This window comes from Lathyrus oleraceus, chromosome 5 (assembly GCF_024323335.1).
Source record: "Lathyrus oleraceus cultivar Zhongwan6 chromosome 5, CAAS_Psat_ZW6_1.0, whole genome shotgun sequence".
NCBI classification, from domain to species: domain Eukaryota; kingdom Viridiplantae; phylum Streptophyta; class Magnoliopsida; order Fabales; family Fabaceae; genus Lathyrus; species Lathyrus oleraceus.
In genome coordinates this window covers 631,994,235-632,009,547 of record NC_066583.1, presented here as the reverse complement: position 1 = coordinate 632,009,547, position 15,313 = coordinate 631,994,235, and the positions used below count along the sequence as shown (strand labels likewise).

Sequence of the window (15,313 nt, the reverse complement as noted above, 5' to 3'; positions counted from 1 at the left end):
TTGATTAGCATCCAAAGCCTTTGTAAATATGTCAGCTAATTGCATTTCAGTAGTAACATGCTCTAGGGCTATGATTTTTTCTTCCACTAGTTCTCTAATGAAGTGATGACGAATATCAATATGCTTTGTCCTGCTGTGCTGAATAGGATTCTTAGAAATATTTATAGCACTCAGGTTGTCACAGTACAATGTCATGACATCTTGTGTGACATTGTATTCAGTCAACATTTGTTTCATCCAAACTAGTTGAGAACAACTACTTCCAGCTGCTATGTATTCAGCTTCAGCAGTGGATAGGGGGGACACACAATTTTGTTTTTTCCAAACCATGATATCAAGTTATTCCCCAAGAAGAAACATCCTCCTGATGTGCTTTTCCTATCATCAACACTTCCAGCCCAGTCAGCATCACAGTATCCAGTCAGCATGGATCCAGAACCATGAGTATATAACATTCCATAGTCACTGGTGCCATTGACATATTTCAATATCCTCTTCACTTGGTTTATGTGACTGACTTTTGGTTCAACCTGATATCTAGCACAAACACCTACAACAAAGGCAATGTCAGGTCTACTTGCTGTGAGATATAGCAGACTTACTATCATGCTTCTATACAAACTTTGATCTACACTAACACCATTTTCATCTTTGGAGACTTTCAAATGTGTAGGAGCAGGTGTCCTTTTATGACTTGCATTCTCCATACCAAACTTCTTAACAATGTTCTTGGCATATTTACTTTGAGATAGAAAGATAGAATCTTCCATCTGCTTGACTTGTAGCCCAAGGAAATAGGTCAACTCTCCAACAAGGCTCATCTCAAACTCAGACTGCATTTGTCTAACAAAATGTTCGACCATCTGATCTGACATCCCACCAAACACAATATCATCTACATATATTTGTGCCACCATGAGTTTTCCTCCTTCATTCTTCACAAATAGGGTCTTGTCAATACCTCTTTTCCTGTATCCATTGTTAGTGAGAAACACTGTAAGTCTCTCATACCAAGCCCTAGGAGCTTGTTTCAAACCATAGAGGGCTTTCTTTAATCTGTACACATGCTTTGGAAGGTTTAAATATGTGAATCTTTTAGGTTGTTCAACATATAACTCCTCATTTAAGTAGCCATTCAAGAAGGCACTTTTTACGTCCATTTGGAATAGTTTGAACTTCAGAATACATGCCACTCCAAGTAATAGTCTAATGGACTCAAGGCGAGCTACATGAGCAAATGTTTCATCAAAATCTACTCCTTCAACTTGAGTATATCCTTGTGCTACTAATCTTGCTTTGTTCTTAGTAACCACCCCTTGTTCATCAGATTTATTCTTATACACCCACTTTGTACCTATGGCATTTATTCCTTCAGGTCTAGGAACCAGTTCCCATACTTCATTCCTCTTGAATTGACCTAACTCCTCCTGCATGGCATTGATCCAGAACTCATCAGTCAAGGCTTCCTTGACATTCCTAGGCTCAATCTTGGACACAAAGCAGCCATGTGAGATCACTTCCCTTGATCTAGTTGTGACCCCTTTATTTGGATCTCCTATAATGAGATCTTTGCGATGATCCTTCTGAATTCTGATGGAGGGTCCCTTGTTGATTTTGTCATCTTCAGGTTCAGCTTGGGGAGGCTCACTCTCCTTATTTTTGTCTGAGAAATCAGCTGGGGGATCATCCAGATATGTCTCAACATCGTCTGTGACATCTGTCTGTTGGTCATCAACCACAACATTTATAGATTCCATCATTACTTTAATTCTGGAATTAAAGACTCTATATGCTCTGCTGTTTGTTGAGTAGCCCAGAAATATTCCATCATCACTTTTGGGATCCATCTTCCTTCTTTGTTCATGATCAGTCAAGATATAACATTTACTACCAAACACATGGAAGTATTTCACTGTAGGTCTTCTCCCTTTCCAGACTTCATATAGAGTTGTAGGAGTCCCTTTCTTCAAGGTCACTCTGTTGTGAACATAGCAGGCTGTGTTCATGGCTTCAGCCCAAAAATGGTATGGCAATTTCTTAGCATGAATCATAGTTCTGGCTGATTCTTGAAGGGTTCTATTTTTCCTTTCCACCACACCATTTTGCTGGGGAGTAATGGGAGATGAGAACTCATGATGAATTCCTTCTGAAGAACAGAATTCAGCAAACTTGCTGTTCTCAAATTCCTTCCCATGATCACTTCTAATTTTGATAACTGGACTTTCCTTTTCTCTTTAAAGTTTTAGACAAAGCTCTTTTAAGACTTCAAAGACATCAAATTTTTCTCTTATAAAATTGATCAGGGTATATCTGGAGAAGTCATCAACCACTACATACGCATACTTATTCCCACCGAGGCTTTCCACCTGCATGTGTCCCATCAAATCCATATGGAGGAGTTCCAATACTTTGGAAGTGGTGTCATGTCTGAGCTTCGGGTGTGACATCCTTGTCTGTTTTCCAATCTGACATTCCCCACAGACTTTTCCTTCATCAATTTTCAGGTTGGGAAATCCTCTAACAGCTTCAATAGATATCATCCTCTTCATACCTTTAAGATGCAGATAGCCCAATCTTTGATGCCATATCTTCACTTCTTCTTCTTTGGCTAAAGTACACATTGAAGAATAATCAGTTTCTTGAGAGCTCCACATGTAGCAGTTGTCTTTAGACCTGAATCCTTTCATGATCACTTCATTTTCTTTGTTAGTAATCAAACATTCAGTTTTGGTGAAGTTTACAGTTAGACCTTGGTCACATAGTTGACTGATGCTTATTAGATTTGCAGTCAGTCCTTTAACAAGTAGAACATTGTCAAGATTAGGAGTTCCAGGGCAGTTGAGCTTACCAATTCCCTTAATTTCACCCTTTGCTCCATCACCAAAGGTTACATAACTGGTGGCATGAGGATGAAGGCCAGTTAGCAGGTTTTTGTTTCTAGTCATGTGTCTAGAGCACCCACTGTCAAAATACCAATCTTCTTTGGCTAAAAATCTGAAGGAAGTGTGAGCTATCAGACTTGTAACATAAGTCCTAGGAACCCATTGTTTTTTGTTGACAGGTCTGTGATGTTTGGGTTTAGGTTGATGATGAGAGGGACTAGGATAGCCATACAGCTTATAGCATAATGGTTTTATGTGGCCAAATTTTCCACAGTAGTGACATCTCCATCTTTGATTTGTGACATATGACGTGACATCTCTGGTTTTCTCCCAGTGTGACTGCACTTGGGTTTGAGCTTTAATTTGCTACCAGTGTGGCTGCACTCAGGTTTAGATTCATTAAACCCAATACCAGACTTGTCTCCTGTTATTTGTCCAGTCTGGAGAATTTTGTCTAATCTGTCAGATCCATTGTTCAACATTCTTAAATACTTGGTCATCTCATCTAGTTTATAATTCAAGAATACTGCTTCAGTCTTCAACTTGGAGATGGTTTCCAAATGTTCTGCCTTCTCATTCTCCAGCTTTGCTATCACTTTCTTCTGGCTTTCAACTTGTTAACACACTTCTGCACTTTTGTGACACAACTCTCTGTAGGTAGTGGAAAACTCTTCAAAGGTTACTTCATCATCACTTGAATCTTCATCAGAACCCCATCTTCCAGTCAAGGCAATCACAAGATTTGCAGACTCTTATGTTTCACTTTCATCAGACCAAGTGGCAGTAAGACTCCTCTTCTGTTTCTTGAGGTAGGTCCCACATTCAGTTCTAATGTGTCCATACCCATCACGTTCATGGCACTGAACTCCTTTTCCTTCTTTGGGCTTTTCATCTTACCTTGTTCTTCTTCTAGCATTGTTGGATTTACTGATGTTAGATGCGATGTTCTTGACATTAGCCTTAGATCTTACATCCATCTTTTTCAGAAGTCTATTGAACTGTCTTCCCAGCATTGCAACATCATTTGCCAGATCTTCATCAATATCTTGACCACTTTCCTCCTCTTCCTCCTCAGTGTTTGACATGAAGGCTATGCTTTTGACTTTCTTTTCAGATCCATCACACATTCCCATCTCAAATGTTTGAAGGGATCCAATTAGCTCATCAACTCTCATATTGGAAATGTCTTGAGACTCTTCTATGGCTGTCACTTTCATGGAAAATCTCTTAGGGAGTGACCTGAGTATTTTCCTCACTAATTTTTCATCTGACATCTTCTCACCCAGGGCTCCTGAGGCATTAGCAATTTCAAGGATATTCATATGAAATTCATGAATATTTTCATCTTCTTTCATCCTTAAATTTTCAAACTTGGTAGTGAGCAGCTGCAGTCTAGACATCTTCACTCTAGAGGTGCTTTCATGAGTGGTTTTGAGAATGTCCCAAGCATCTTTAGCCACTTCACAGTTGTTTACCAATATGAAGATATTCTTATCTACTCCATTGAATATAGCATTCAATGCTTTAGAGTTCCCAAGGGCTAAATCATCCTCTTCCTTGGTCCATTGTTCTTCAGCCTTCTTATCAGTAGTAGCTTCTCCATCCTTGGTAACAACTGGATGTTCCCAGCCTGTTAACACAACCTTCCAAGCCTTATTATCCAGAGATTTTAGGAAGCTTACCATTCCAGGTTTCCAGTAATCATAGTTGGATCCATCCAAAATAGGTGGTCTGTGAACATATCCTTCATCTCTCTCCATAGTACCAGAAAGTATCGTCCCTAGATCTCACCCAGAACTAGAGCAGGATGCCTGCTTTGATACCAATTGAAATTCTGGTATCAGATATGAGATGTCGAAGGTAATGTCACGACACTAATATCTGAACAATACAAACAGGATAAAAGATAAAGAACAGTAATGCAAGAGACACAAGCAATTGTTGACCCAGTTCGGTGCAAACTCACCTACGTTTGGGGGCTACCAAGCCAGGAAGGAAATCCACTAAATGGAATCAGTTCAAAGACTCTCAGTAAACAGCACAAGTTACAGTCTTTTTCACCTAATCTCTACCCGTGTGACTTCTACCTAAGAACTCTTAGATATGACATCCCACTCACTCCCCTCAATCACACCAGTGATATAAAACAAGAATTACAATGAAAAGAAGACACTCTTCAAAGACACACACTTGATCTTACTTAACAGCTTCAATCATGTAGACACACACTCATGCTTAAAAGCTTAGAGTGACAAATTACAACTCAAAAATCAGACCAATTCAATCATCTATGGATGAATTGAATGGCTTGTAATTCACACGACCACACAAGACTAAAACCCTTATTCTCTCTCAATATTTCGTTCGTTATTTCTTGTGTATCAAATTAGGTTTTCCATGTCCTTTTTATAGAAGCATTTGGCTGGGCTTGGACATCATAAAACCCTAAAACTATTTTCCATTCAAATCTTCTCATGACAACTGATTAGATCTCTTTGGAAAATAAGTAAATTTGGTTGTAATTAATGATTGAATGCGTGTGTAAATCATATCTTCAATCATACATAGATTTGCATTAAAAACACAATCACATAGTACATAACATTCAAACTGAATGTTCTGTATACAGATGTCATGACATCGGGTCTGACATCACAGTAAAATCCTGCATAATCACATTTTAAACATCCAGCAGGTACATGATATCTTATGTTAAGACAACACATGTGACATCTTGTGTACACTCTAGGTTTTACCAAAATTGCTGCCAACACAAGAACCAACATTATTTGTTGTATTCCTAAAGTGTCTGACCTAATTGATCCATGCATAAAAAAATACTCTCTTTGACTTGGTCCGAAACAATTCCCTCAACATATTTCAGGAAATCTGGATATCTAGCACACACCCTCCTGAAATCTATTATGGATTCTGCATATAATTCTTCTATGGGAGAATTTATTATACCATTCCATGCATCCATTATCTTTTCCACCACGACACCAGATTTGGCCATTTTTCTGTCCTCACCTTTGACATGTTTGGTACCAACTGCGGGTTTTAGTCGACTTCTCATATTTTTGGTTATGTGATATTTACAAAGTAATGTAGACGATGTAGGAAACACCGTTGCAACCGAATTCATCAATGCGGTGTCATGATCGATGATTATGACTTGTAGCATGTTTTCTTGGTCATTTAACATAGTCTTTCACATTTCCAAAGCCCGTGTAACATTGTCCTCTTTTCCAGATTCCAAAAATTCAAAATCGTCTGAATAAGTCATCTCCGTAGAAGTAACACCAATAATTTCCATAAGAGGAAGTCTATACTTTTTTGTTTTGTATGTCGAGTCAATTATGAGCACGGTGGGAAAGGTATTGAACAACTTGACAAAACTGAGATGACTACAAAATATATCTTGAAGAGTGACTTTATCCTTACAAACTCTAAACATCGAAACATAGTTGTCATCTTCCAAAAGCTTCATGAGTTGTTGCATCTCTAATAAGTGCCAGATAGTGGTGAAATTATACATGGAAAATTGTCACTTATTAGCCAATTTTATAAGATTCAAGTGTCAAAACACCAACTTTGTTGTAAATAATAGTTTTGGAAGTTATGTAAATAGATTTTGCTTAAAGTACTCTAGTTCAACTCAATTTGTAGGTATTTATGCATGTACAAGAGTTTTGGTCATCAAATGATAGAAGAAATGCTCACCAATAGTCTTTGAAAGAAAAGCTTCCCATGCTTGTACCCGCGTTAAGCGCAACTCCAAGCGCCAAGGGTGATAAAAATAGAAAGTTCCGTGCTGAACACGGATTGGCAGCACAAGGGCGCTGAGCACTGTTTCCTGGGCTCAACGTAGGTTTTGGCGGTTTAAGTTTCTTGTCTGTTTGTTGCACTGAGTGCAACATGGCTAGGCTGAGCACGAGTCCGCATTTTAGACCACTATAAATACCTTTCAAAGTGAGAAAATTAGCGCATATATCATTTTTTGAAAGAAGAAACACAATAAACAACATGAAAGGGTGATTCTTGAAGATCATAAGTTGGATATACATTAATCTTTGGGAAATCACATTAGATGCATGTTCATCTTCATTCATCCTATTTGTACCAAGCTACCATGAGTAGCTAAATCTATTTCTTGTTGGGATTTGATGTAGTTCACTATAATAGTATGTATCTTTATTGATCATGGCGTTATATATAATTTATTTATGAATTGATATCGATGTTATCTATGTTTCACTGTTTAAATTTATAGATTAGAATTGATATTGAGAAATACGGTTCGAATTTTGATCAAAGATACTCATCTATTAGATTCAAAATGATAGACAAAGATTTAGGTTTAACATTCACCATAAGTATCGAATCTTAATGCTACCTTATTGCTTCATAGGCTGAGAATTTGTCGATTAAACAATAAGGTCGAACTCTCATAATAAGTTTAGACATAAACTCTATTTGTTAGCGATGCATGATGATATTGATGAATATCTAGGTTTTGTTTAACTGATAAGTAAACTACTTATTCAATCGGTGGATGGAATTCAATCCCAACAAGCTCTCATATTTTTGAAACTTTATATATCATTTATGTATTTACAACTCGTAACCAAACATCTTGAAACCTTTTTCTTAAAATCATATTAATTGTTGAACGAAAGTGATATCGCACTAATTATTGTGGAGATGATACAAACAATACTTATGCTGAAAAATACTTTCATCGAAATGGCGCCATTGTCGGGGATTGGCATATAGATATTACAAGCATATCAACTGTTTCTATTATTTTAAGTAATTTTGCACTTAAGAAGATAAATCCATCACCCGACCATCAGGGGTAGCTGAAGATATGTTGGTTAAAGTCAATAAATTTCTATTCCGTATAGATTTTATAGTGATGGATATTGAAACAAATGATGATGTTACTCTAATTATGGGTGAACCATTCATGAAGACAACAAGAATGATGATATATGTTGATGAGGGAGTTATGAAAGTCAGGGTTCAAGACGAAGAAGTCGATTTCAGTTTGTTTGAAGCAATCAAGCATCCAACAAATAAAGGAGTATGTTGCAGAATAGATAATATTGATGAAGTAAATGGAAAACTTATATTACCACATAACATCAAAGAATCAGAAGGATTTGTGAAAAGGCCAAATCCTACAAGAAAGTCATCTAAGATGTTGTCAATAAGCCCAAACCAGTGAGAATGCTGCATGATAGACCAAAGCCATATTTTGGTTACAAGAATGATTAAATCATTTCACAAAGATCACCTTGAATCAAAAGAGAAAGTGTAGAGATAACGTCATAAAACAAGCGCTTGTTGGGAGGAAACCCAACTTTAAGAGTGACAAATGAATGGCATTTTCGAAAGCAAAAGTGAATTTTAAAAAATCTGATGCTCAGACCAGCGTTGAGCTCAAGATTCAGCATTAAGCATGGCCTGCTATGGCAATATAAAAGTTTAAAGCGCAGTAAAAGACATTCATTGTCACCCAACCACAATTTACCTACTTTTGATGAAGGTGAAGCAAAAAATGAAGAGGAAACAAAAGACATGAGTAAATCTGATGAGGATTAGAGATTATTTGACTGAAAAAGCTCACCATTACCACTGAAAACTACAAGATGTTATTTATTTATTTATTTTATCATGTTATCTTTGAACTAATTTATGGTTTTATGAACTTATTTTGATCTTTGTTGAATATGAGATTTTTAGTTTGCATCTTATGTCAACATAACTTTATGGTGGATTTTGTTAATTAAGTTGCAATTTTGTTTTATTTGGCTCGAGTAGTAGTAGTTTAGTTTTAATTTCAAGTTGTGTAATTTTAGAAAAAATATATTTTTAGAGTTTGTTCTCAAAGCTTGTCTCTTGATGGCTTAAACAAACCTTGAGTAATTATTTCAAGTTTGAATGTTCAATAAGCAAATGCAAGTGGCAATGATAAAATCTTAAAAGATGGTGCAATGTCAAGGTAAATATTTATTGCTTTCTGGAGCATAACATGAATTTGATACTTGTAATTTGTACAAAAATATGTTCATGCATTCTTTTGCAATACTGGTTTCATGATTGAATCACATTGGAACAAAACCTAAATGCGAGGAAGCTTTCCATTGTTTACTATATGCACGGGAGACCAGCAGTTGTTTGTTTTAACTCGATTAACTTATGTTTAATCTTGCAATTATGTTGATTTGAATGAAAGCATGAAAATGATCAAGGCAAATTTTTAAATTCAGCGTAACCACTTAACCAAAAGTGACCTACCTTGTGAATGAGAGAGAATTTGTTAACCCCTTTGAGCCTTAGTGTCAGAATCTATGTCAATTTTGAACTATGAAAAATTCCCTTTGCACTTAAAGAATTAGTTCATCATTGATTTTTTTTAATGGATTATGAATTTTTTTTCTGGAAACACTTGAACCATCAACCTTTATTTATGGTTGAATTTTGTCCATTGCCTTATAAAATAGAAGAGAGTTCTTAATACAAAGTTGGTTGTATTCAAGTTGGAGAGAAAAATGTGGGTTGCGTAGAAATTGAAAAAGAAAGAAAAATTGAGAAAAAGAAAAAAGAAAAAGAAATGAAAAGTGGCAAATACAAATTGTGCTAACAAATGTGAATCAATGGTGTAGCATTCAAACAAAGAGAAGTGTAAGTTAAGTTGTGAATGGTATAGAGTTAGAAAAAGTGAATGCTCTTCTAGAGTTTGACAACTTTGTTTTAATTAACTTTGTTTTAATTACGAGTGAAATCTACAAGATTTTACTCATTTATTTATTTATTTGATTTATCATGTTATCTTTGAACTAATTTATGGTTTTATGAACTTATTTTGATCTTTGTTGGATCTTTGTTGAATATGGGATTTTTAGTTTGCATCTTATGCCTACATAACTTTATGGTGGGTTTTGTTAATTAAGTTGATGTTTTGTTTAATTTGGATCGAGTAGTAGTAGTTTAGTTTTAATTTTAACTTGTGTAATTTTAGCAAAAATATTTGTTTTGAGTTTGTTCTTAAAGATTGTCTCTTGATGGCTTAAACAAACCTTGAATAATTGTTTCAAGTTTGAATGTTCAACAAGAAAATGCAAGTGACAACGATAAAATCTTGAAAGATGGTGCAATGTCAAGGTACGTATTTATTGCTTTCTGGAGCATAACATGAATTTGAAACTTGTAATTTGTACAAAAATATGTTCATGCATTCTTTTGCAGTACTGGTTTCATGATTGAATCACATTAGAATAAAACCTAAATGTGAGGAAGCTTTCCATTGCTTACTATATGCACAGGAGACCAACGGTTGTTTGTTTTAACTCACCATTACTAGTGAAATATACAACATTTTAGTCATTTATTTATTTATTTGATTTATCATGTTATCTTTGAACTAATTTATGGTTTTATGAACTTATTTTGATCTTTGTTGAATATGGGATTTTTAGTTTGCATCTTATGTCAACATAACTTTATGGTGGATTTTGTTAATTAAGTTGCTATTTTGTTTAATTTGGCTCGAGCAGTAGTAGTTTAGTTTTAATTTAAAGTTGTGTAATTTTAGCAAAAATATTTTTTTAGAGTTTGTTCTCAAAGCTTTATCTTGATGGCTAAAACAAACCTTGAGTAATTGTTTCAAGTTTGAATATTCAACAAGCAAATGCAAGTGGCAATGATAAAATCTTGAAAGATGGTGCAATGTCAAGGCACGTGTTTATTGCTTTATGGAGCATAACATGGATTTGAAACTTGTAATTTGTACAAAAATATGTTCATGCATTCTTTTGCAGTACTAGTTTCATGGTTGAATCACATTAGAACAAAACCTAAATGTGAGGAAGCTTTCCATTGTTTACTATATGCACAGGAGACCAGTGGTTGTTTGTTTTATTCCGATTGACTTATGTTTAATATTGAAATTACTTTGATTTGAATGAAAACATGAAAATGATCAAGACAATTTTTTAAAATTCAGCGTAATGTGCATCAATGGTGTAGCATTCAAACTAAGAGAAGTATAAATTAAGTTATGAATGGTATGAAAGAGTGGCAAATACAAATTGTGCCAACAAATGTGAATCAATGGTGTAGCATTCAAACTAAGAGAAGTATAAATTAAGTTATGAATGGTATAGAGTTAGAAAAAGTGAATGCTCTTATAGAGTTTGACAACTTTGTTTTAATTATCTTTTGATATGGTCTTTCTTTGTCTACCATACCACAATACAACCCTTGAAAGATATTTTTGATTTCTACTTTTGTGCTTTAAATATAATTTGCTTGGATAAATCCATAAGTTGATCAAGATGTTAGCAAGATTGTTGGGTGTGAGTCATGTCCCTCATAATGTTCTTTATCCACTTAAAGAAGCGTGTTAGGTATGATTCATGATTGAACTTGTGTTGCATTAGAATGTATGACATGAGTTTTGTATTTAGGACTTGTTTCATGATCATGGTTTTATTCTATGTTGTGATAAGCATAAGTCTTACTTCTGCATTCAAAATTTGAACCATGCATTTGTCATTTTGTGTCTTTAAAATGGATTTTTCTTGAAAATTCTTGGAAGTTACTCTTGTTTTCATGCAGGCTTTTAAGACTTTTGTTTGAGAAAAAACAAAGTTCTAAGTTGGAGAGAGTTGATAAGTGGAAAATAGTGGTGAAATTGTACATGGAAGATTGGTACATATTAGCTTGTTTTATAAGATTCAAGTGTCAAAACACCAACTTTATTGTAAATAATAGATTTGAAAGTTATGTAAATAGATTTTGCTTAAAGTACTTTAATTCAACTCAAATTGTAGGTATTCATGCATGTACAAGAGTTTTGCTCATCAAATGATAGAAAAAATGCTCACCAATCATCTTTCAAAGAAAAGCTTCCCAAGCATGTACCAGCGTTGACCTCAGATCCAAGTGCCAAGGGCGATAAAAACAGAAAGTTTTATGCTGAGCGGAGATTGGCAGCGCAAAGGCACTGGACGCCGTTTCCAGGGCTTAACGTAGGTTGTGGTGGTTTAAGTTTCTTGTCTGTTTGTTGTGCTGAGCACAGCAGGGTTGGGCTGAGTGTGAGTCCATTTTTCAGACCACTATAAATACTTTTCAAAGTGAGAAAATTAGGGCATATATCATTTTTTGAAAGAAGAAACATAGTAAATGATGACAGTCCGCCATTGCATATATTTAGTTGAAGAATCAGAGAAAAATAAGTGAAAGATGAGCCAAAATGAAGAAGAAAGACCAATGAATGAGGAAAAAATAGTTAAGTGTGAAGATTGTGGACTTAGTGAAAAAGGAGCAAAGAAGGATGCAACTTCGAAAATGATCACATGCACCATCGCGCAACATCGTGCGCGCGATGTAACTCCTCACACGCACAATGGTCACTTTTTATGGGCTTTCCTAACGTGTTCAAGGGAATTAACATGTTATTCTCATCTATTGTTTTTGGTATCGTAATCTGAATTATGAGTAGCTAAGTTCCTCTAGGTTAGGTTGTGTTATGATGAACCTATTTCAATATTGTTGCATTATATGTTAATTTGACTTTGTATGAATATTTTGATCTATAATGCCATTCAATTGCTTATTGTTCTTAATGTTTTTTTATGTGAGATACTCTTTTAATCCGATTTTGGGCACATAGGGAATATTGACCATTAGTCTATGTGTTGGACCTATGTCAATTGTTGTACTTACGCTGGTTGAATAGGAATGGGAGACCCTGAGTAGTGGCATAAAGAATTAATGTTATATACATCGCCTAACCCGCTTACGCTAGCGAACTAGGGATAGAAAGCTCCAAGTAGTGGTTAGTGAGTTATTTCGTGAGGGGTCTGCAATAACGTTTTTTTTAATTCACCACGGGGTTATAGTGATAAGATCATTTATACAGGGCATCCAACATCAATAACAGAGGAATAAGGGATTCTAAAACATAACCTGACCACTTTCGTGACTCTATTTACTCGTTTATTTACTTTTCACTCGAAAACTCGAAAACCCCCTCTTTTTACTAGTTTCTATACATTACACACATTTTGTCTTGCTTGAAGGAGGTCCCTATGGATTTGATCTTTTCATTACTTCGACATTATTAGTACACTAGCCGAGAAGTCATTAATAAACAATAGGAAATGGTGATTCTTGAAGATCAGAAGCTGGATACGCATAAGTCATCGGGAAATCACATTTGATGCACGTTCATCTTCATTCTTCCTATTTGTACCAAGCTACCATGAGTAGCTAAGTCCATTTATTGTTGGGATTGGATGTAGTTCCCTATAATAGTATGTATGTTTATTGATCATGGCGTTATATATAATCTATATATAAATTAATATCGATGTTATCTTTGTTTCATTATTTAAGTTTATATATTGAAATTGATATTGAGAAATACGGTTTGAATCCTGATCTAAGATACTCATTTGTTAGATTCTAACCACTAGACATAGATTTAGGTTTAACATTCATCGTAAGTATCGATTCTTAATGCTACCTTATTGCTTAATAGGATGGAAAATCGTTAATAAAAATAAATTTATATGATTTAAATAAAGAAATGTTTTTTTATAAAAACAGATAAAATGATTTACGTGTAGCTTGATTATATTGAGAAAATATAACAAAATTAAATTATTTTAATATTTAAAATTTTATATAAATAATAAAATAATTAATTTAAATGATTCATAGTAACTTATTCATCAAAATATTTTCAAAAATAATTGAATTTAACTTCACTTTACAAAACTAAGTTGAAACCTGAATATTACTCCCATTTATAAAAATATCTTAAGATCATATGAAAATTCTTTAACACCCCACCATCTTCAAAAATCATAAAACAACCGTATTTTCAAGCTTGGTGATACATATATAATTTAAAGACAGAATTGCATTAGAGATTAACAAATATACATAACTTTGAGAGCAATTAAAGTTTGTATTTAATTATAAAATAACATTTATGAAAGAAAAATTCAAAATCAATTCGAAAGTAAAACAAGAAAGAAAATTAAAAAAAAACTTAAAAGTATTTCTATAAATATATTAAACAAAACTATAGCATAACAGGTAGAGCTTTAGGCAAAGGTTCATGAGCAGAAAAGAATAGAGCACTTTCTTCCATTGAAACTTTGTTGATTAATTGATGCAAAATCTTTTCTTGTTCTTCCCAATCACCCCATTCATAAATTTGAGCTTTAACAAGAGAACGATCTTTGCAAATCAAATCCCATACAGGAAAATTCTTCCTTGGCATCACAAAGTCTTTTTCTTTAAGATTCAAACTTGGACAATAATCTCCACTACCATCCCCAAGATATATAAACCTTTTATTCTCTTCACATGAAAATGAATCTTGGATTCTATTTATGATTAGACCCTGAAAATCATGTCAATTAAAATTTAATTAATTTATAGTATTATCTAACTTAATACCGCAATTTTAGATAAATATAAAATACAAACCTTGCACATGTTGGTAGGGCAGAGGTTACATCTATGAGGAGGTTGGTTGAGATGATGATAAGGCAAAACTCTTAATCTTCCTTCTTCATCAACATAAGCTGGATTAGTGTTAATCTCAGAGAAACATTCTCTAATTCCAAAGTTCTTCAGAATTGTCTCTATGAAAAATGTGTTTGCATCACTAACAATCCTCAGATCACACCCTAAAGCATTGGCTGCTTTAATGGCAGGGATCATTCTAGGCTGTATTGGAACTCTCTTCAAAACTTCAACAATGTCTTCAATTGTTTTTCCATTACAATGAAGCTCCATCATCATCCTATCCTATAAATCAAAAACAAATAAATGAAAATTAAGAACTAATTATTTATGTAATATAATAAATATTGAATGAAATGAAAAGGTTACCATGAGATTGTTGAATGGCATGGTAGGAAAGAGTTGATTGAACAAATCAGTGAAACCTAACTCATCAACAACCCAATTATCACTGTCACAATCGATTATGGTTTTATCAAAGTCGAAAACCACTACAATATTACTACTAGCCATAATAATGGTGACAAAGAGAATGAGAAAGATAAACAATAACAAATTCTACGAAACTTGTTTTTTGCTTGTGTTTACACTTAAGAATTGAAAGGGTATTTATAATGACTAATATTAGACATGAATGTGAAAAATAGAAATATTTTTTTAGGCTGATGACGAAACTGAGGGCTAAGATGTCGTAAGAAATAGGAATATTCGTTGGGAATTAATTAATGTTGGCCAAATGTGAAATCCACTTCCATCGTCTACAAGAATATTCCACTTAAGTTCTAATTCATATTTAAATTTGTCATATATGTTATATTAAAATTTATTTATATACTGTTAAATTTATTTCTATTATTAGGTGAAATATTTAGTCACCATTT

The 15,313-nt window shown here is 34.1% G+C and overlaps 1 protein-coding gene across 1 annotated transcript; it reads right to left on the bottom strand.

Moving 5' to 3' along the window:
* Window positions 1–13,846: 13,846 nt before the first annotated feature.
* Window positions 13,847–15,072, bottom strand: LOC127087392 (inorganic pyrophosphatase 2). The gene is made up of 3 exons (XM_051028275.1): window positions 14,802–15,072; window positions 14,394–14,717; window positions 13,847–14,307 (listed from the first exon to the last, which is right to left on the bottom strand). Exons 1-3 carry the CDS (start codon window positions 14,943–14,945, stop codon window positions 13,984–13,986), a joined length of 792 nt encoding a protein of 263 aa, XP_050884232.1. The 5' UTR covers window positions 14,946–15,072; the 3' UTR covers window positions 13,847–13,983.
* Between the last annotated feature and the right edge of the window lie 241 nt (window positions 15,073–15,313).

Bases quoted from the DNA above. Each gene is read 5' to 3' on its own strand.
- LOC127087392 (XM_051028275.1), bottom strand. From the start codon at position 14,945: ATGGCTAGTAGTAATATTGTAGTGGTTTTCGACTTTGATAAAACCATA. The intron at 14,718-14,801 runs GTAACCTTTTCA...TTTGATTTATAG, and splicing joins TGCCATTCAACAATCTCATG to GATAGGATGATGATGGAGCT. The intron at 14,308-14,393 runs GTTTGTATTTTA...CATGATTTTCAG, and splicing joins GCCCTACCAACATGTGCAAG to GGTCTAATCATAAATAGAAT.